General features: G+C 41.4%; 4 protein-coding genes across 5 annotated transcripts in view; 2 read left to right on the top strand and 2 right to left on the bottom strand.

Moving 5' to 3' along the window:
* eya2 (EYA transcriptional coactivator and phosphatase 2) overlaps window positions 1-389 on the top strand; it is a 22,162-nt gene extending 21,773 nt beyond the window's left edge. For both annotated transcript variants that reach the window (XM_062546295.1, XM_062546296.1), the window contains exon 15: window positions 1-389. This exon is cut by the window's left edge and continues 903 nt beyond it. The gene's annotated coding sequence lies outside the window, so the exon portion shown is untranslated.
* Window positions 390-1,776: 1,387 nt separating this feature from the next.
* Window positions 1,777-5,308, top strand: sys1 (SYS1 golgi trafficking protein). The gene is made up of 4 exons (XM_062546298.1): window positions 1,777-1,982; window positions 2,857-3,110; window positions 3,202-3,269; window positions 4,180-5,308. The coding sequence occupies exons 2-4, from the start codon at window positions 2,949-2,951 to the stop codon at window positions 4,418-4,420; spliced, it is 471 nt and encodes a 156-aa protein (XP_062402282.1). The 5' UTR covers window positions 1,777-1,982; window positions 2,857-2,948; the 3' UTR covers window positions 4,421-5,308.
* A 2,112-nt stretch (window positions 5,309-7,420) lies between these two features.
* LOC134093042 (neuritin-like) lies at window positions 7,421-11,741 on the bottom strand. The gene is made up of 3 exons (XM_062546299.1): window positions 11,253-11,741; window positions 10,015-10,162; window positions 7,421-8,965 (listed from the first exon to the last, which is right to left on the bottom strand). Exons 1-3 carry the CDS (start codon window positions 11,299-11,301, stop codon window positions 8,710-8,712), a joined length of 453 nt encoding a protein of 150 aa, XP_062402283.1. The 5' UTR covers window positions 11,302-11,741; the 3' UTR covers window positions 7,421-8,709.
* A 120-nt stretch (window positions 11,742-11,861) lies between these two features.
* Window positions 11,862-17,428, bottom strand: LOC134093039 (translocon-associated protein subunit alpha-like). The gene is made up of 9 exons (XM_062546297.1): window positions 17,289-17,428; window positions 16,421-16,542; window positions 16,010-16,103; window positions 15,751-15,878; window positions 15,163-15,297; window positions 14,929-15,005; window positions 14,196-14,274; window positions 13,116-13,209; window positions 11,862-12,778 (listed from the first exon to the last, which is right to left on the bottom strand). The coding sequence occupies exons 1-9, from the start codon at window positions 17,356-17,358 to the stop codon at window positions 12,711-12,713; spliced, it is 867 nt and encodes a 288-aa protein (XP_062402281.1). The 5' UTR covers window positions 17,359-17,428; the 3' UTR covers window positions 11,862-12,710.
* Between the last annotated feature and the right edge of the window lie 2,792 nt (window positions 17,429-20,220).

Here is a 20,220-nt window from a genome sequence, read left to right on the forward strand (position 1 = left end):
GCCTGCATTTCTTTGTTGAGGCACAGAAAATATGTGACACCAATGTTAAAGAAATCTTTTGATAATGACAGAAATGACATAAATTGCATCACACAACCCACTATACTTATTTTTATGACCATAACAGACCCTGTCCATTTTACAAGGCAGGATTCTTTACCTGTTTGACTATTTCAGAACAGAACGTTTTTGATGTATATTTCTTGTATTGTTCCTTTTGATTTCTGAGTGAGAGTTGAGATATAACCTGTGTGTTATTAAATGGTATGATCGTGTCTGGATTTGCATGTGTCCTATACATGATCAGATTAGCTATGATTTGTATATAAGGTTTTATTGATAATTTGTTCTGATGGGCAATTATTATAGAATAATAAAAAAATAAATTAATTGTATATTGATGTTCTTATTATTCAGATGACATACAATTGTTAACATTTATCAGGTATTCACAGGAGAGATGTTAAATTCCTCATGCTATAGGTGGGAGAGGGAGGTGGAGTGGGATCGGGAAATGACCACAGGTCGGATTCGAACCTGGGTCATCATGGGCACACACCACACGGACATGGTATGAGTACTGTAGCCGGTTGCTGTAGCCCGTACCCTGTGTCCTGTTGATGCGGACTCTAAGCAAAGCAGCCTAATTGCCCAGAGAAAAGAACCAAAAACAACAACATCTCCACCAGAACAACAATCAAAAGCATCAAGCTGGCACCTTCCTTCTTCAGAGTTTCATTGAATTAGGCCCACGACACCTCCAGAAGGCTCAACAGTGGTGTCTGGCGTCCCAGACTCGCCCCCTTCCACATTGGTCCTCTACCACTACTGACCACGAACGAAACCAATACAAAACTACCAGCAAAGCAAGCTCTGTGTGCGCAACAAATAGGCTTCACTAGCAAGTGTTTATACATGACGTTAACACAATTCAAGCTATGAGATTTTGAGGTTCACGAAATTCACATTTTAATATAAAATACAAGCTTTAAAACACCTCTGGGCCTATTCCTGTGTTACAGTTCATGTAGGCCTACCCCTGATTGGCAGTCTATTTAGACTTTTATGCACACAACATTTTGTATGTAAAAGAACACACAAACACATGTCAATGTAATTGCTACTGGCAAGTCTCCAACTTATCTCCCTAAGTTTGAGACTTTGGCCTACTTCATCAGATTTGTTTTAGCCTGCAGTAGCCTAAGCCTACCTGATGATGTCTCATCTGAGTATTCAGAAACAGTAAGCTACAACTCGCTCATCTGCATGAACATGTTTATGACACACACACCTTAGTGCAGGTTACTGTCCAAAACTGCTGGACTGGTGGTTCTCAAACTTTTTAAAATGGGTTATGGTATCACCTCAGAGAACTCTCCAAGTACCACCATTATGCTTTGAAATAGCCTGGGCAGTAGGCTAGCTAGCGTATAGGCCAATTTAAATATATTTAGCCTACATTGTACTATTTACTTTGTTTTTGTCGAGTTTCCTTAATATACAGTTAAGTAGGCCTAGGCCTATACAGTAGCCTACCACAGTTTGAGAACCACTGTGCTAGACAAACTACACATTTTGGGTCAGTGCAGAGCCCTGGTCAGTGCATAGACAGTAAAAGATAGGGACAGAGGCATAGCCCTACATCAGAGACGGTTTATGGTTTATAAAGTAACTAGACAATCTTTGGCTACATTCTCTGTTACTGTATACAAGAAAGTTCACAGGTCAAAGGTAACAACAGTTGTCGTCCAATCGTAGACCTGAAACCGGTGACGTTTCCATTTCCCATTTGCCCAAAAATTGTTGATGAAACATAGACGCAATCATTTCGCTACTTGGCGTTTTCTCACCAATAACAACGTTCAAAGTAACGCTGTTTGAAGTATAGTAATTAAAATCGAAGATGCCATAATCCGATTTCATTAGCTGCTTTCAAGACAACTCGCGACCAAAAGCAGCGTTGACTGACGGCCACGCAAAGGGTAAGCTACAACTGTTTGTTGGCTAGCGTTAGCTTGCAAACAAGTAACGTTACGCAGTTCTAAGGCAAACGTGCCTTAACGAGATATCGTGGCTAATTTGACCAGCTGTAAGAAAGCTTTTGGTGTGACACAAATGAACAACGTTAGTTACCAGTGATTTGGGCAACATTTCAAAGAAGCAGTGAGTTAGCTCTGTCGCTACTAAGTTAGCTAACAATGTTGCTAAAGTTGGACGTCTGCGTCATCACATACAGATCTGAGCAAGTAGAAACAGCATTAATATCATAGACATATATATATATCTATGATTAATATGATGTTTGTGTCATGACTCATGGGCTCATTACCTAAAGTTGCTGTAGCTAGCTGTAAACATTAGCTAAGTTACAGTTAGCTAAGTTAGGTTGGTGTTGCTGGTTAGGCTATGTGTCATCTAAGTTAACTATCTGCTACAGTTTTTTTCTCAGTTGCATTGGCGCATTTCGCAGATCAAAACGGCATTATTCTACATCACCTTATTAAGTGAACATATCATAAAAACACTGCATTTCAATCTTGACCAAACAGCAAATGCTTTAGTGCTTCCAACTGATGTGTACGTGTCTGAAGTTTTTGCATTTTCAATTGCTAAATTCATGTTAGTCAGAATATAGGCGTTATGCTGCTGGTGCAATGTTGAGTAGTCCTACCCCATGAAACAAATAGGTATTATTTCATCGCTTGAGTCATTGTATGCAAAAGTGTTGAACTAGTTATCATACCGAGTTGTAGTAATATGTCAAACATATGGGACCTGACAGACAGGAACAGTAGAGTAACCAGCGGTACATTTCCCACTGACATAAGAACTTAACTGGTGCATTTATCTCTTTAGACACCTGGTGAGAGGAGGCCCGAAGACAGTCACGGGCTACCTTCAGTTCACCTCAACCTTCAGATTCGGCTTTTTAAAAGTGTCCCCTCAGAATGGCCAGCCACTTCCGCAGCTACATCTGGGACCCAGTTCTCATTGTGTCTCAGATTGCGTTGATGCAGTGCATCTATTATAGCTTCCTTGGATTGTGGCTTGCTGGTGTTGATAGCCTTGTCCAGACAAATAGATCTCTCGACCAAATTTTCAGCTATGAGGTGAGTCTGCAATATTATCTGGTGTGTGTGTGTGTGTGTGTGTGGTACTGGCTTTTTAGACTCTATGATAATATTGTCAACTGTGTTGCAGGTAGTTGGTTTCGCGACACCTCACGGCAGACTTTCAATGATGGCATTCATCTTAAATTCATTGACATGGTAAGTTGTCATCAGGCTTGTACACAATTCTGAATTTTAGGATTGGCCTCCATTCGATTCATAAATTGGAATTTCAATTGAATTGAATTAGTCCCACCCCACAGAAAGTTGAATTGGAATGACAGGAAGTGGAATTCAATTCATGGCAATTCAAAACAATTCCAGTCACACAACAGGAAGATTGTGTTGAATCTCACATACATTCAGTTTTGCTTTGGAAATGTAATTGGTTACTGTTTTCAGTTATAAGGTGTGTGTTTGTTGCGATCATATACTGTATGACGTATATTGTGAAACTTAATTGTTAAACACTACCCTTAAATTATGTATATGAATTTCTTTGAATTCATTGAATTTCAATTCTACTTCCTTTAGTTCGAATTCGACGTCCTGTTTTTGACCTCAATTCAAGTTCAATTCAAATTCAAGAATTGAATTGGAATTTAGGAGTCATTCTCAATTCAATTCTGAATTTTGCACAAGCCTGTCTAATCAGACAGTAACATTTCATATACAAAATGCAGTGTTTAAGTGCCATTCACACCAAGGGTGATACCTAACCATAATGATGAAAGTGTCCACACTGACCAAAGATTAGAAAAGTTTCTCGTCGTGTTAATGAATGTGGTGGCTAAAATGTGATGGGTTCTGATTGGATGTTAGGTTGTTGTCATTCATATTAACGAGAGCGATATTTGTTTATACTTATTGATATAGTTATCGTTCTTGGTGTGAATCTCTTGGTGGTAATGGTACAGTATGCACACAGATGCACCAAATCTAGTCTAGCAGGTAGTTCTTTAGAACATCTACACCTCTCAGCATATTCCTTTATTTGGGATAACCTTTAAAAAAAGATTTTTTTAAAAATCACGAAAAGTGAAGTAATGGTTTGTCTTTGTATCAACAGTGCTCTCGGCCTTTGGTTCTTCATCCGACGCGGCAAGCAGTGCTTGGACTTCACCGTCACAGTGCATTTCTTTCACATGATCGGATGCTGGGTGTACAACTCTCACCTGCCCGCCTCTCTCTCCTGGTGGCTCGTCAACGTGGCATGTATGGCTCTAATGGCCGTCATCGGGGAATACTTGTGCATGCGGACTGAGCTCCGAGCTATTCCGGTCAACACGGGACCCAAATCAAACCTCTGAGGGATCATTCACACTGGCATTCTCGGGGTGGACTGTGGCCAGGCTGGACTGGTTGCCATTTTCAGTCTTTTTGTCAGTTACTTTCTGTTGCTGCATTATCAATGACTGCACTTGACTGAATTGACCTGGAACAAAGGTCTTTTCTCAAGAGATTGAACAGTTGCGTCAATAAGCAAAGAATGCCCCTGTAATCGCTGATGTATAGATTATGTTGTGGTTTATTTATTTTCTCTGACATTCTTAAGTGGCTGCAATTTTAGAATTTTATAATGTTTAAGTATTACACATTTCTGAAGAGAGAGAAAACGGTCATATGTGATGGATCTGTGCATCATCTTGCTTTTATTGGCCCATAATGAGAGGTACTATTGTAAATATACAACAAAGCAAAACTTTTGGAGAACTGTCATCATAGCGCATGCAGGAAAAACAGACATGAAGAAAGAAGATTTGTCATCCATACTCAATACATAATAAGTATGCATCCTTTGTAATTAGGAGTGGCTTAAATGTCAAAAGCAGTCAGACAAATCTTTACTTGACTTGGCCGGAAATGGGTACAATCAAGATATGCAATATGCATTTCAGATAGGAATTATCACACAACCTGTGCTGAATACTTGAGAAGGGTACAAAGTTAACAAGTGGTTTATTGACTTTGTGCCCCTATTCATGAAAAGCAGCCACTATTCAGGCATCTTTTGTGTACATTTTATTCTGTGGTGTGCTTTATTTTAACAGTTTCTATTTAAACTAATTGGACAGAAAGTCATAATCTTTCCCCGGGTTACCTCAAGTTTGCTTTAATAAAATCATCATTCCGATTTGCTAAGGACTTGAATCCTACACTTACACTTTTATTACAATTAAAGATTGTACCTTTATACACACTGCCTCCAACTAGTAATTCTCAAATGTGATTCCACAAATCACACAATGAAGTGGCACAGACATACTGCCAATACATTTATCTATTGTTAATATTGTTATTTGTGCTTCTGGTGCTTGAATTACAGTCATTTCTAGTGTATTAACTCCATTGTGTATAAGGTGCAGGACAGGGTTTTAGCGAGTTAAAAGAAACAAAACCATATTAATACCATATAAACTGTCCCCGTACTAACCTCATAACTGAAGACATTTTGCAAAATCAGTATTTAAACTGTGGCTGATAGTTGGGAAATTAGGATACATATGTTTCAGGGAATAACTTTGACTACTTACGGTATTTGGGAAAGCAGGCAGTTCAGCTCAACATGTATTTGCATTACCATGTCAATTCTAAAAGCATACATTGTTGTCACCACTGTTCCTTAGATGGAACCCTACATAGGCCAGGAGCCAAGGAACTCACGACTAGTCCTTTGCTTTATCAATACTTGCCTGACATGGTCAGTCTTATCACTGGCAAGCACTAAAAAAAGAAAAACTATTCTTGTTAGTTCGGTGGTGTGTGTGTGTGTGTGTCTGTGTGTGCACTAATGATCTGCTATGGATTTGGTGCTCCCTGGCTGCTGCCAATGCCTCGGTACCGAAATAGGCGAGGAAGCAGGTATATTCCGCTTGCTCTCGCCGCGTGGTGTGAAGCCACTGAAGGAAGCAGTGGCAGATTGTGCGCAGGCTATCGAACAGCACAAGCATTCGATAAGCCTCTGATTACAGGCACTCAGATGGCTTCTGCGAGATGACAAGATGGGGGAGGGATCTGCACGCCGCCTGGCTGCATTTCCTCTCCTATTTACCTTGGTAAATGGCAGCTAAGAGGAAGGAGGGGAGCCTTCACGACGGCCAATATAGACGCATGAATATTTGATACTCTCTAAAGGGTATTGCTCTGCCTGCAACCCCCCACCCCTTCACCCCCTGGAGACACACACACACACTCCACCACCACTATAATGAACAGCATATCAGCAGATGGAAGCATGTTAATTAAAGACTGACGGGCAGCTGTTACACACAGTATGAAATCCTCATTAACAGGAACAGGGCGTTTGCCATTTACTAGGTCCTAATCCCTGCATGCACCTGGGGCTAAAGCACCCCTAACCCCAGAGATGAGGCTTTTGAATGAGATTAATTAAAATGTGCCCGACTTTAACGACTTTTGGACCCACCCCCCACATAGAGGTACTGCAGTGGATGCTAGAGCACTTGGTTGTAAGCTCGAGACTGCAGCAAACCAGTTTATGTGAACCACTGCATTTGGTTGGGAAGGAAGCATAAATAGTGTCTGTGTCGTAAAATGCCCTGGTTCCTGTACCCAGTGGATATTCTCCCCAGTGCCCTTGCTGAATGATACGTGTAATATTTCTAGAACAAAACGCTTCCCTTGCAGATGGGATTTCATTTCAATTTACAGTCGGTCAGTGTCATTTGTTAGGACCACACAAGGTTGTCATTTGTTAGGACCAACACCATTTCCACACAAGGCTGTGTTAGAGCAAAGAACATTTCCATTATGATGAAAACTAGGGTACATTTAGAAAGGCCGATGTCAAGCTCGACATGTCAACCTAGACAGATGTAATGATAATAATAGTATAGTAGTAGGGATATAGTCACATCCCTCAACTGATACCAGACAATCTGAAGAATTCCTTTCACCACAGAGGGTGGATGCATAAACCCTAACTCATTATGGATATGAGATTTATTCTTGGGCTGTAGTGTTGAGAACATTCCTACAATCCTCCTGCTCAGGTCAACATTGATTGGCTAGATATGGATAAAATAAATAAATAAAACAACAACGGCTACAGAAAGAGCCGTCTACCAGCTGTCCTTGTGCCTGGATTTGTCACATCCAAAAAAACAAGGCTCAAACATGGATTTCAGAGTGCATACAACAGCATGCGGTTACACTGAGACTTGCCAAGAGTCACACATACTGTCATATCCAGGCATTGCGTTGACACAAGACATGCACCCTGCCATGAAAACAGAAAGACTTCTTTTGCTTCTGTGCCATAAGAATACACACTGACAAGAAACTAACATTGGGCACATACAATCTTTATTTTAACAAGCAGAAAACACATTTGACTAAGTATACAAATCTCTTTTTAAAATCTCTCTGCATCCACTGTAAGCCTTTTTCTGTTGGTTAATACCTTTTTTTAACAACAGTCAAATTATAGCATGGTTGTTTACAGATTTTATCTGCTGATGAAGCACTTGAGTTAGAATAAATATATGTATAATTAAGACATTTGGCCACTAAAATGCCTTCAGAGATTAGTGGCTAAATCCTTTAATTTACCACAAAATTGATACTGTTTACAAAAACATAAGTCATCTTTGCATTCATCATACAATTAATCTCTACTTTTCTGCATCCAGACTACTTTTCTTCAAATGTAAGCCAAATACAGATAGGTACATGTAAAATTACTGCATACATGCCACAATTAACGGCCATAAAATGGTTGGTCCTACAATATCTGGATATTACATCAAATGAAACTTGTGCACACAGTGTGAAGCACGCATGCTCAGTAAAATGCCAAGATGCCCTCTTTCCCCACAATGTCCTTAGCCATACTGTTTTTACATTATAAACTGAATTTGTACTGTATATTGCCATATGTAGATACTTTCAATGTCAGTGAGTGCAGCTGTGCTTCATAGTGAAATTCAGTACTTTAGGCAATACAAAATGTTGTAACTTCATGGTATAGAACAGGGTATTGATTGCATAATGTTTCGTTTCAATCATTACAGATTTATTACCTTAGATTATTGGAAAGTATGTATCGATGCGGTATTTTGTTATAATGTGAATCTTTTATAACGCATCAAGTATTAATGTAATTTTTTTGAAGTGCATGGGATGGTATTACTAGCACTATGACATTAAACAACTCTACAATGCAAATTACTCTTTTTGGTGTTTTCTTATAGCAGCTAAGGTACTCCAATCCCAACAGTGTGGTTTCAGAAGAGAGGGGCTGTGCTTGATCAGGAGGACGGGTTGATTGTCACAGTACAGGGTCATTCTTTTAACACATCAACACCTTTTTTTTTAACGACACTTTAAAAACACACATAAAAATGCCACGCCATTCATCTTATTTTTACCTTAAGAAGGAGGCACAGACTCCAAATATGTCATCGTGTATTCTTATTCAAAGGCCATTGCTTTGCCTGGTGCCTTCTGCATCATCTCATCCAGCATAATCCTCATGTATTAAACATGCTGAGGAAAGAAGACCACCCAGGTGGGAGAACGTGCAGGGATGGAGAGAGAGAGAGAGAGGGAGAGAGAGAGAGGGAGGAATGTATGGAGTCTATAGGGACAGACAGATGGACTCTGGCCCTGACAGCAGCTGGACCACCAGGGGAAGCAAGAGCAGGGGCATAGGCAGCCAGGGCAGCGAGGCCAAGCCCAGGCCGGGGGCGGCGTTGGGGCTGCACAGGTCGAACAGGCTGCCCTGGAACCGGAGCTTCCTGGAGTCTGCCCTTAAAGTCTCCCATATGGGTCCTGCCTCCTCCTGACAGTCAGAGAGTGCGTTGAGAGCACAGGAGTGGAACGCCTCCCAGTGGCTGTGGGACAGAGCAGCAGCAATTACAGAGCTTTCCTCACCGGCATCCTCATCTTCCTGGCAAATTAACCATTCATTCATACAGTGGGTTCTCATCCAGCCTCCCATTTGTTTTCAGTTAACGACCCATCTCCTTCCCCTCGACTTTCCCCCATCCTTTAACCTTTATCTTTATGTCTGCTCCGCTGTGGAGGGTTTTTTATTGCCTACGTTCTTTCAATCTCTAGCTATTAGAATTAATCATGCGTGCTCTACCCTCAGGCAATACTGTAACATCTTCATAAGAGAAAATCGCTCAAGATGAAACTGTACCAGTATCATGTCAACGGGGTAGGCCTGATGTCTTAGTGTGAGCCAGTGTATCTACCAATCTGGTGGTCCTGGAATGCTTTCAGTAACAATGACACAGAAAAAAAAAACAAGATGGCCCCTGAATTTCATTACTGTAGCAGGATCCGCTGGAGTCATAAATTATTCAGTTAGAAGACTCAGAGTCTCAGCTCGGTTCATTTCTGCCATGTCCCTCCGAGATTCCAACGCTCTCCCTTTTGTTCCTACTGCCCTTCAACGTAATCCAGCGTTTAATAATATTATTGATTTTTTTATTCTTCCTCCCTCAGTCAGTGAGAGTGCACTGTAGAGATCTTTATCTCTCTAATTTGTCTCCCAGAGATTACAGGCCAGTGATACTCAAGTGTTTTTGAGGAACAGACAGATATTTGCTCTGTGCATATCTGGTGTGCTCCTTGCTACTGAGAGTTACAATGTTTTGCATCATAGAAGAAATATAAGGCAACAGCCACTGTTGGAGGCAAAGCATCAAATGATGCTCCCTTTTTTCTGATGACCCCTCTGTTGTTGTGCATTTGTTTATTTATGCCTATGTATTTATTCATGTCAGCCCTCACACATAATTTAATAGATCCGATGACCTTAAAACACCTCAAGTAGCACCCCCCCCCCCCCCCCCACACACACACACACACACACACACCACCACCACCACACACACACACACACACACACACACACACCCCAACAGCAGCCTACCTGCAGACGGCTTCCACACCCTTCTCACTGGTGACATTCTCCTGCTGGTTGTCCATGCTCTCCCCCAGCTCCAGGACACAGTCGGAGAAGTCCTTGTAGATGTTCTCACACTTTACATCTGCAGACACCTGGGCTACAGCCAAGAGCACTGGAGGGGGCGAATGGAGGAGGCAGCCAGTCAGACAGAGACAGCGGGAGAGAGAGAGAGAGAGAGAGAGAGAGAGAGAAACTCAGTGGGTACAAAGGGAGAGACATGTCTAAGAAATGGAAGTTCAAAGACAAATGAGAAGATGGCAAAAGTAGGTCAGACTCCTATCTCGATTGTTGATGCTGCTGCAGATGCTGCTGTGAGATAGATGCAGCAGCACTGAGGACATACTGACATCCATTGTCTTACCTCATGACATCACCTTTTTTTTTAGAAAAAAAAAATCATAAAACGATCAGTGTTAACCTTTCCATTCATTGTGCTGATTAGATTCCCCCCCAAGAAGATATGATCTGTATCAGCGTGTTAGAAAGGAAACGAATGCTACAGTAAAAATGCTAAACTCCCCCCCTCCTCTTCCAACCTCATCTTTGTCCCAGCACCTCATCGATCTACTGTCAGCACCCCTAGTTGAGATGTGGTATCTGTTGCAATCCAATAAATCCCGAGCGTCAGCGCTACGGTGGGATGGTTCAAAGGTGGAGTACAGTTATAGATGAAGTGGTGGGCTCCTGCGTCCAAGGTACAGGCGCTGACTGAACTCTATGTAATTTGATCTCTCTCAGCAGTCAGTGTCCTTTCAAACAAAAGATGTTATTCGGAGATAGAGAACAGCACCAGCCGTGGACACTTCATAGTACTTTTCGCACGTTACTATATTTAGTAGAAATTACTGTAAAAGCTAATGCGAATGAAATATTAATCACATGCGTAATACGCGTCCTGATCTTCCCCTTAGACGCTGAACGTCTCAGGTCCCACCCAAACTATTTTTAGTCGCCTTATCGTGATAACGGGGTTTTCACACTCTCTTGAAATTACAATTGAGATGGTATCATTCACCCTTCCACTCTAACCCACTGAACGATGACAAATGCCTTTACCTGAATAAAACATTACGGATACTCAGTTTTATAAAAGGTTCATTGCATGCGTTAGATTAGAACCACATTTCATTTAAACATCCATACGACGCACACAAACGGGATAGACAATGACTGCATGCACATACTGTAAAGAAGCGCCTTACCTACTGCAACTACGGCACTAAATCTAGCCTCAGCCGACATAAATCCCATATCAAACCCGACCCAGGGCAAGACAAGCCATCAGTGGAAAGATGAAAAGTCAAGCGCGAATTCAGATGAGAAAAACGAGCCGATAATACAAGTATTTTCTCTGCGTTCCTGCTGTGTCAGCAAAACGAAGTTTCCTTGTCCACAAACCGCTCCATTTCACACACCGCGGGTTCAGTTCACACCTTCAGTGCCAGCCCCTCAGTCGCTACCCCGTCGTGCGCTTCCGCCGTGGAGGAGGATGCTCCATTCATTACACCCTGCACCAATAACATCGTACCATCCCCCGGTCAAACGTTTATCAATGGTCCTTCATCGTAAAGCTGACCACTTATTCACACGTACATCGCCGCGGTACGGGGTGTGCAAGATGGAATGGTGCGTTTATCATAGTGCTGACTGTATCACCTTGTCAGCTATATCTCCACACCAAAAGACAAATGGGAATACAAGAGAACAAAATCCTTGGGTGAATAAAAAGTGGCAGACTGTGAAGGTGGAGAATATTTTTAGAGACGTGTACACACACCCACACACAAAGAACAGACTCTTGGACTACTCACTTCTATAAACGCATAAGTGGAACACTTTAAGAATTTATTTCCTATTTCAAGACATACTTATGCAAACCTTGCCCTTGTAGAGGTTGTGAGGAAGAGATAACCAGCATCACAGTGATACAAAAAGAAAGAAAAAAAAAACAATCAAATATCATCTCCACAATACATTTCAAATTATAACTCATAAATAAACCCCGAGCAGGTTTACTTATGAGAGAGTGGAGTCCATCAAAATAAACTAGGGGAATGGCTCAGGGCATCCATTGTCCTCTGACCTACACACATTTCAAACTGTACCAAACTATAACAAGCCAAGAAATAGCTACAGAACAGTTGTTGGAAAGGACATAGACTGAGGACATAGTAATACGATCAAAATGATTCAACTCCTTTCCTTAAAAAAATGTAGTGTGCTGTTTTTTTCCATTTGGCAAGGAAGAACCACCTCCTCCGTCTTTGGTTTAGTATGCTGATTGAATCACCCAGTCTCAACTCATATTTGTCTTGCAGTGCTATTGGCCGTATGCTGATTAAAAGGATCAGTCCCCACCGTGATCTGTTTAAATGTAAATTTGCTCTGTTGATATGGGCCCCGTCTCATTCATTGGGAGTCCCATGCTTCCGTCTCGTTGGTCAGACAGCTCCGGATGAGATGGCTGAGTCCTGAGTATGAGAGAGGAGGAAGAGGAGGAGGACGAGGAAGAGGAGGGTGTGGGGGCATTGAGTGAGGTCTCGTCTGATGGTGACAGCCCGCTTGTTGAGAGCCGTGTGGTGGCTGGGTAGATGGCGCTTACAGCATGTGGGCCTTGAGCACTCGTACATGGATATGAAGATGAGCCACATGCGAGCGCTTTACTGGTCTGTGGTGCCAGCTGTTCTCTTGGCGCGCTTCCTTGGAGAGGCTTTCGGGGAGGCTTTGTCTTGGAAAAGAGAGAGAGAAAGAGAGAAAGAGAGAACAGAGAGAGAGAGAGAGAGAGAGAGAGAGAGAGAGAGAGAGAGAGAACAGAGCAGTGTTTATTCATGACAGCCTGTGATCTGTGGTGGCACATTTCTCAGAGTGGCGCCTTCACTATTAAGCTTTCGCCATCAAGCAAATTACGAACTAATCATCAGTGTTTGCACTGGACTGAAAATAACGGCGTCAGTTTGACGTCAATCAGCACAGTGACCAACAAATGACGCGTCGTGTACGTACGTCTGAAGGTGGGCTCAGAGATATATAAAGACTTTGTACAAATCCACAAGAGCTCTACTCACTCATTACGTTAAGGGTCTCCTGAGGAATCCAGCTGATGTCAACGTCACCCATGCCCCCGGTGCCCGTCTCCACCTTGACTGGCAGCCTCTTCCTCTGCAGGTGGAATGGCACAGGTGTTAGCGCAGGTCATAAGAGATGGCACACAAGCAGACTTGAAGCTAGCAGTTCATAAGAGATGGCACACAAGCAGACTTGAAGCTATAGGTTTTTTATGGTCCTTTCCGAAATCAGTTACTTCGCTCCCTCTTTCTAGCCATGTGCACTTAGTCTGCGTGTTCACATGAAAGGTCTGCCATGTTAAGGGCCATCCAAAACCAATTACTGTTACGTGGTAGTGTGTTCTAAAACCTCCGATGCCGAGTGAACACCCATGCCCCCTTATCGAGGGTGTGTGTTAATGCGGTACATCATGGAGGACGTTTCAAAATGTAAGTTCGGCGTGGGCAGACCACGTCTGTAAACAAATCCATGGTTCCATGACAACCTGTTTCTGCTAGGGAGAGTGAAGTTCGTCCCAAAGCTGAGTGCAGTGTTATACCCTACACGCTAATCAAAGGAACTTCATTTAGCTGTAAGGGTGCTTCCCAACTGAGTGTACTACTCCGCAATCAAGGGGGGTGGGTAGAGTGAGTGTGTACCTTCAACTAACACTACTAACAGCTGGACATGCTTAATCTAGCATTTACCACTATCTTCTTCCCCATCCCAACACCGCCCCCCATCCCCACCCCTTGATTTGGCTTGAACCGTTATTCTATTCTATCAAAGCAGTAGCCTACTTGTTTCTGCACTAACAAATATCCTAGTGGGACTGTACCTTTATTGTACCATGATTGTTGCGAGTCACTTTGGATAAAACTGTCAGCTAAACACTACACGACTACATGCAAATGTAAAATGTATGATTTGATGAGATATATATTTGATGCATGTTTTTTCATGCTGTTGGACAGAGAACTTTGTTTGCTGTATACTGTACATATAGTTGTGCCAAGCTGTGGGCTCAGAACAAATTTTCACTCAAGCCACAATTGAACTATACAGAATTTGTCTATTGACATTCAATATCCAATTCATACCGTGCGGGTTTCCAAAACCTGGTACAATGCAAAGGCCCCAAGAACAATCAGTCCACCAAGGAATATGTACATGAACATTCTGCAATGAAATAAGATGGGGATAGAAAAGAGCACAACGATGAATCAACTGTATTTTCGTTCCCAATTTACCCATTAAAAGTTTAAGAATTCCTCAGAGAGGTATTTGTAATTACTCACTATCTGTAAGCACAAAACACAGTCTATCATTTGCAAGTTCTCATAGTGGAACTATCAAACAATCTAAAGACACAAACACACAGTAATTTCCTGTGTGCTAGCAGAATTAACTACAATACAGTGTTTTATGCAAGTTAAAAAAAAACCAATATTAATACCATATTAACTGGCCCCCTATATTACCTCATAGCTGAAGAAATTCTAATAGTTAATAGTTGGGAAATTATGGTAAAGGACATTCACACCAAGAACGATAACGATATCGCTCAAGCTAATATGAATGTCAATGTCTATGCACAATAACAATAATGAAATGAAGAACAATACTGTCGGGGTCACATTCAGAGTGATTTTGAGAATGATAAAAAGCTGACCACCAATCCGAATCCATAACATATTAGACATCACATTCATCAACACAAGGAGATATTTCCTTATTGCTGGTCAGTGAGGACACTCATATCGGTATTGTCACAGTTATCTATACAGTTATGGTTCCTGGTGTGAGTGGCTCTGTAGTAGTAGCGGGACTTACGTCTCTCCGTCCAGTCCCTCGTCCAGCTCTGTGATGGTGACCGTCTGGTTGAAGATGGCACTCTGGAAAGCATTTCCCTATTGGCACACACACACAAAAAAAAATTAGTCATCACGAATCAACATTGAACACCATCACAACACCATCACAAAGTGATCGTGCTTCAGCCAAAAATGAACAACATCACTGATACAGACTTATGCGAAACGGTAATGAGAATGACATTTCTCTCACCTCGCCGTCCTGGTAGTTCAGCAAAATGACCAGGCCGAAAGGACGGCCAGCCATGGGCAGGGCTGGGATGAAGGAGTATTCGAAAGATGCCTGTTTCTCAGGCGGGACCACGGTGCTCAGGGGCAGGGCTGTGAACTGTCCCCCAAAACAAACACACACACACACATACACAATTTATACCACCTCATATTCATTTCAAATAAGAAAATATTAACATACTGTAAAGCTTTATGTACATTATTCACGTGTAATAACTCAGCCTGAGACATTTAACTGAACACACCTACAGTACAATGAGTGCTTCAAGTACATCCCTAAACCGTCTGTACCATCTGTTCCCATTCGCTCATTCACCTGTGTAAGTGTACACTTCTTAACTTGTTTTCCTTGCACTCACTGAGTAGATTTAGTAAGCACTTGCACTTACACAAGGTCTATTACTACTGTCCTCAAGCTCAAGAGTTGATTCTCATTTGTAAATCACTTTGGATAAGAGCATCTGTAAAACTCAGTCAATCAATGTAATGCGTATTGATCCATCTAAAGTCTGACGGGGCAATAGGAGACACAATAATCCGCTGGACTCACGTTCTGGATGTAGAACTGGAAGTCCTGAGGATAGCGGAAGGAGGCCTCCAGGGACTGCACGGTGAATTCAGTGCTGCCCTTGTTGGTGAAACCCACAAGGAACTTCACAATCTCATTGGCAGCAAACTCTGCAGGGACAAGTTTTGAGAGAATGGTCAGTGGAAAAGACTTTACTCAGTCCTCTTTACAGTCCTCTTCTGAATTTGAGGAGAATGAGGAAGAGGAAGATGATGATGACTAAGGAAAAGCCCTGCCTTACCTTCTCCAGTCACGAAGATGATGGTGGTGTCAGCATCAGGATGAGAGGTCACGTCTGTAGCAGCGGCATCTTCATCTAAATCATCTTCTGTGTCCTACGGTGGTCAAATAACATCACAGCTCTTATATTGTAAGGATGAGTGCATGTATGCGTTTTAAATACTTCCTCAACAAAGCCTAGTTGAGCTAAGTTTAATTCATCCAGTGACAGCAATTCACACAACTGTTAGATACAGTCTGTTGTGTTACTGCGTAGAATTTCACAGGAGAAAGTGTGCACTACTCACGGGTCTAGAAAAGCTAGCCTACTGGAGCGACAGTGACATATTCAAAGGATCAGACAAAACAATCACAAGAAAGACCACAACAACGGCAAGTATCATAATGTGTCTGTGTGTTTAATAACACTCACCGTGTCTGGAATTAGAGGGTCTTCTACCACCACTTCATCTTCCTCTTCCTCCTCTTCCTCTTCTTCGACTGCAGCATCTGGACCCCCCTCATCCTCTAGTTCATCCTCTGCAGATACATGTCCTGAAAGAACAGAGTGAAAAAGTTCAATAAATCAGAGAGCATATCGAATTTATGATTGACATGCAAATGCAGTAACATATGTGTACGCATAACATGTAGGCCTACATTCGCCTATTCAATGGCACGTTATGTCACAAAGAATAATGCAACAAATTATAGGAGTTAGATGCATTTAGTTTTTCCTCGAGTCTACTTCTAAAGCCGTTATAGACTCAGCTGAAACAATGAAACTTCAGATGGCTGAAGTTGAGCAAAACTACCCCAGTAGACTAAAGGTAGGCCACCATTTTTAGCAAAGGCGATCAGGTAAGCGTAGTTCCTGACCACGATACATTTTCGTCGCAGAATATGCATTTAAGTTATAATCTACTGTTGTGCAACACACTTCGCTACAAAAGAGAGAAATGCCAAGAATCAGTGCTTGTATCAGCAACAGCCGTAAAGGGAGTCAGTATATCGCTTAGGACACGTCACCAAAGATATGTGTGAGCTGGTAGCACGTTACTGTCAAAAGAACAACTATTTTGAACAAACAGGTCAAACAAAAAGTAACGACCAGAATGAAGTGCGACAATGTATCTAAAAATCATATTTGGAACTCGGCGGCAACACAAATGACTGAAAGTTATGCCACGTCAATACAAACGTCTCCAACCCATCAGACAGACAGACTATCCTGCTACCACCAAATAGCCTACTCAACGCGAAAAGTGCAGAAAAACGTACATGTTCGAAGAAAGACTTACCAACAGAGAGCAGACCACATGGAAATGCCAGCAGAAATACTAGTAATAACTTTGACCCAAATCGAAACATTCTGATGTTCTATGGCGTGTCACTTTCCTCAACAACGACAAGAAAAAGAGAGAAGGGTGAAAAGAGGTGGGATTAACAAAAAGTTGTAGGCCACGCCCACTGAACTACAATAGGTGGACTGAGCTGCCTCAGGTTTAAAGTACGTGTACTGTTTAGTAGATCTAACTTTGAATGCGGGAGAGATAAAGTCAGTCTCAGAACTTTGTAGCCTATCGCGGATGTAATCTTCCTATTCAGGATAACAAGAATTACATCAGATCATGAGAATAGTTGAACTGTCTTCTCTCTTGTCCAAGAAACTTTTTTCGGCTATCTATGATTGGATCAGTGTGCACTTAACTTAAATCCAAACATTATGAGCGTCTGTAAATGAGACCGGTTGGTCATGATGTGACTGAACACCTATCTCATGGGCATCTGAGGTAGGCTATTCTTTGAAATACACAGAGGACAGGGATGTGCTGAAAAAAAAATGCAAGTTGTGTGATTTCCAACACATATTTTGTAACACATTTCTTTTTTTAAAAAAAGAAACGACACAAACTGTGTCGACCTTGTCTGAATACAGAGACGTTTTAACACATTTGTTTTAAGTGTGTAGACAGACAGACAGATAGATAGATAAATAGATAGATAGATAGATCTTTGCATGCAGAATATGACAGAATGCGTTAATACATGAAACATTATGCACAGAAGCAATAATTCAGAACAAGAAAAACAATAATGATGAAATGGAACCTGTCACTATGATGTAGCCTGGAAGCAGGCTAAATGAAGTGGCCGAGGATATGTGCCAGAGGAGGTAAGGCAATTAAATGGTATGGTATATGTCAGTATACATCTGTCTATAAAATGAATTTGGGTTCAGTGATAGTTGTGTTGACAATGCCTTTGAACTGGATGTGTTATCACTATAATTGGTCTCCTGCTGGTACTGAAAATGCAGCGACTCGGAGGGTTGACTTCAAGAGCTTGGCTTATCATATTCTCTAAATATTTGCTCCATGATTGGAGCAGTCCCATTTCTACATCATTCTCTCTCCTGATCCTGGCTCTGAAACAACCCCTACCACTGGTTACTCTCTCTGTCACTTTCAAAGTAATTATTCTTTTGAACTTACAGAGAAGCCTAAATTATGTGCAGAGGACCATGAGTCTGTGTCCCAAAAGATCATCATGTTTGGTGTAGCCTATTTGCATGACTCATCAAATCAAGTCAAGCTGAATGACACAAAGGACATGTTCACTCATTCATCTTAAAATGAATGTGTAGTTCCTATCCGATTCTGGACACAGAGTTACTGTATGTTTTTTTTTTTTTTTTTTTTTTTTTTAAATGTTTTCAATGCATGTTGTGTTGTTTTCAGCACATATTGTGTTGTCCCTATCTGGAAGTTGTGTTGCTTTCAACACATTCACATAAGACTGAAACAGTTGGTCTACCTCCAGTGACCTTGATAGCCTAAAAATTTACCTTTTGTGAACAAGTTCTGGTTCTATGTGTGTAGACATGAATGAGTGTTAGAACACTCATTGTGATTAATTCTTTGCACTGTGGAAGAAGAGAACTAACCTTGGTCCTGCTCTGAAAGAAGCAAAGCTTTAGTGGTATCCCTCTGTCAATGGAGATTCTATGATTCTGTTTGAAGTGTGTGAAGACTATCGGAAATGTGTGCAATTCTGTAGTTCCAGTACAATGTTACAATATGTTGTTAAAGTATACCGACATTGCAACAGAGTAGATGTAATACTGCCTCAACTAGAAACAGATCTATGTTATCATGTTATCCTGGGTTCAACTAATATTGCTTACCTTACAATTGCCTATACCTTTACCCTTTCATTTTGACAATTCAATCTAAGATATTGTAAGATCACAACAAATGTGTTGAAAACAACACAAAATAACTATGTTTTTTTCCCCCCAACACATCTCTGTGTCCAGATATGGGCAACACATTATTTTTTAAGAGTGCATGTAGGTACTTTAAACCTGACTGAGTCAAATGTATCCAGTCCCTGTGATCCAAACAGTGATTCATCATTAAGGATTTCACACTTCGTCAGTTCACATCAGACTCCCTCTAGTGGTCCGTCTCCCCAACTGAGCACTGAAGGTCCTTTTGACTCGACTCAGGCCACCAGTTGCTGGATTGCTCAGCACTATATAGCTGGAGTTGGAGACTTCATGACCATACAATCGATTCCCAGCCGTACGTGAGCCGCACCAGATGGCCCACTGTCCGCACCCGTGGCCACCTGACCTCGGGCTGTGGTACACAGAACGAGACACTGACATTGAGCCACCCCGAGGAGGATGCTAAAAATACTGTACCAGAGGGGCATCATGAATATGTAGGAGTTTACACAGTGGCAAGTTGCACCAGGGCCTATTATGTAACGACTAATTACTCCTCCGATTTATGTAGGGTTGCCAACGTGGTTCTTGAATATTGATTCGTCCACTGAAGAATTGCAATAGAATATCTGCAAAGCTTTGTGTTTTTGCTGTTCGGTTTTGCTTTTGTTCATTCAACATGTTCTGTTATTTAATATATATATATATATATATATATATATGAAATAGCTGCAACAGTTAATCAATGTATCAATTAGTTGTCAATTATTCAATTAGTCGATAACTATTTTGGCAATCGGTTATAGTTAGTCCTTGATGATAGTAAAGTAAATATCTATGGTGTTTGGACAAAAACAAAGCATTTAAGGACATCAATCTTGGTCTTTGGGAAATGCTGATCAACATTTTTTTCTGTCATGTTATTGATCAAACAACAAAATATAATAATTAAGAAAATAATCAACAGATTTATTGACCATGAAAACAATCAGCAGCCCTAA

The sequence above is a fragment of the Sardina pilchardus genome, chromosome 9 (assembly GCF_963854185.1).
Source record: "Sardina pilchardus chromosome 9, fSarPil1.1, whole genome shotgun sequence".
Taxonomy (NCBI): domain Eukaryota; kingdom Metazoa; phylum Chordata; class Actinopteri; order Clupeiformes; family Clupeidae; genus Sardina; species Sardina pilchardus.

Excerpts from the sequence above, each read along its gene's own strand:
- sys1 (XM_062546298.1), top strand. The coding sequence starts at position 2,949 with ATGGCCAGCCACTTCCGCAGCTACATCTGGGACCCAGTTCTCATTGTG. Across the intron at positions 3,111-3,201 it reads ACCAAATTTTCAGCTATGAG|GTAGTTGGTTTCGCGACACC; the intron begins GTGAGTCTGCAA and ends ACTGTGTTGCAG. Across the intron at positions 3,270-4,179 it reads ATCTTAAATTCATTGACATG|TGCTCTCGGCCTTTGGTTCT; the intron begins GTAAGTTGTCAT and ends TTGTATCAACAG.
- LOC134093042 (XM_062546299.1), bottom strand. The coding sequence starts at position 11,301 with ATGGGATTTATGTCGGCTGAGGCTAGATTTAGTGCCGTAGTTGCAGTA. Across the intron at positions 10,163-11,252 it reads TAGTGCCGTAGTTGCAGTAG|TGCTCTTGGCTGTAGCCCAG; the intron begins GTAAGGCGCTTC and ends CGCCCCCTCCAG. Across the intron at positions 8,966-10,014 it reads GGTGTGGAAGCCGTCTGCAG|CCACTGGGAGGCGTTCCACT; the intron begins GTAGGCTGCTGT and ends TCTGTCCCACAG.
- LOC134093039 (XM_062546297.1), bottom strand. The coding sequence starts at position 17,358 with ATGTTTCGATTTGGGTCAAAGTTATTACTAGTATTTCTGCTGGCATTT. Across the intron at positions 15,879-16,009 it reads CATCTTCGTGACTGGAGAAG|AGTTTGCTGCCAATGAGATT; the intron begins GTAAGGCAGGGC and ends TTGTCCCTGCAG. Across the intron at positions 15,298-15,750 it reads TCCAGTTCTACATCCAGAAC|TTCACAGCCCTGCCCCTGAG; the intron begins GTGAGTCCAGCG and ends TTTGGGGGACAG.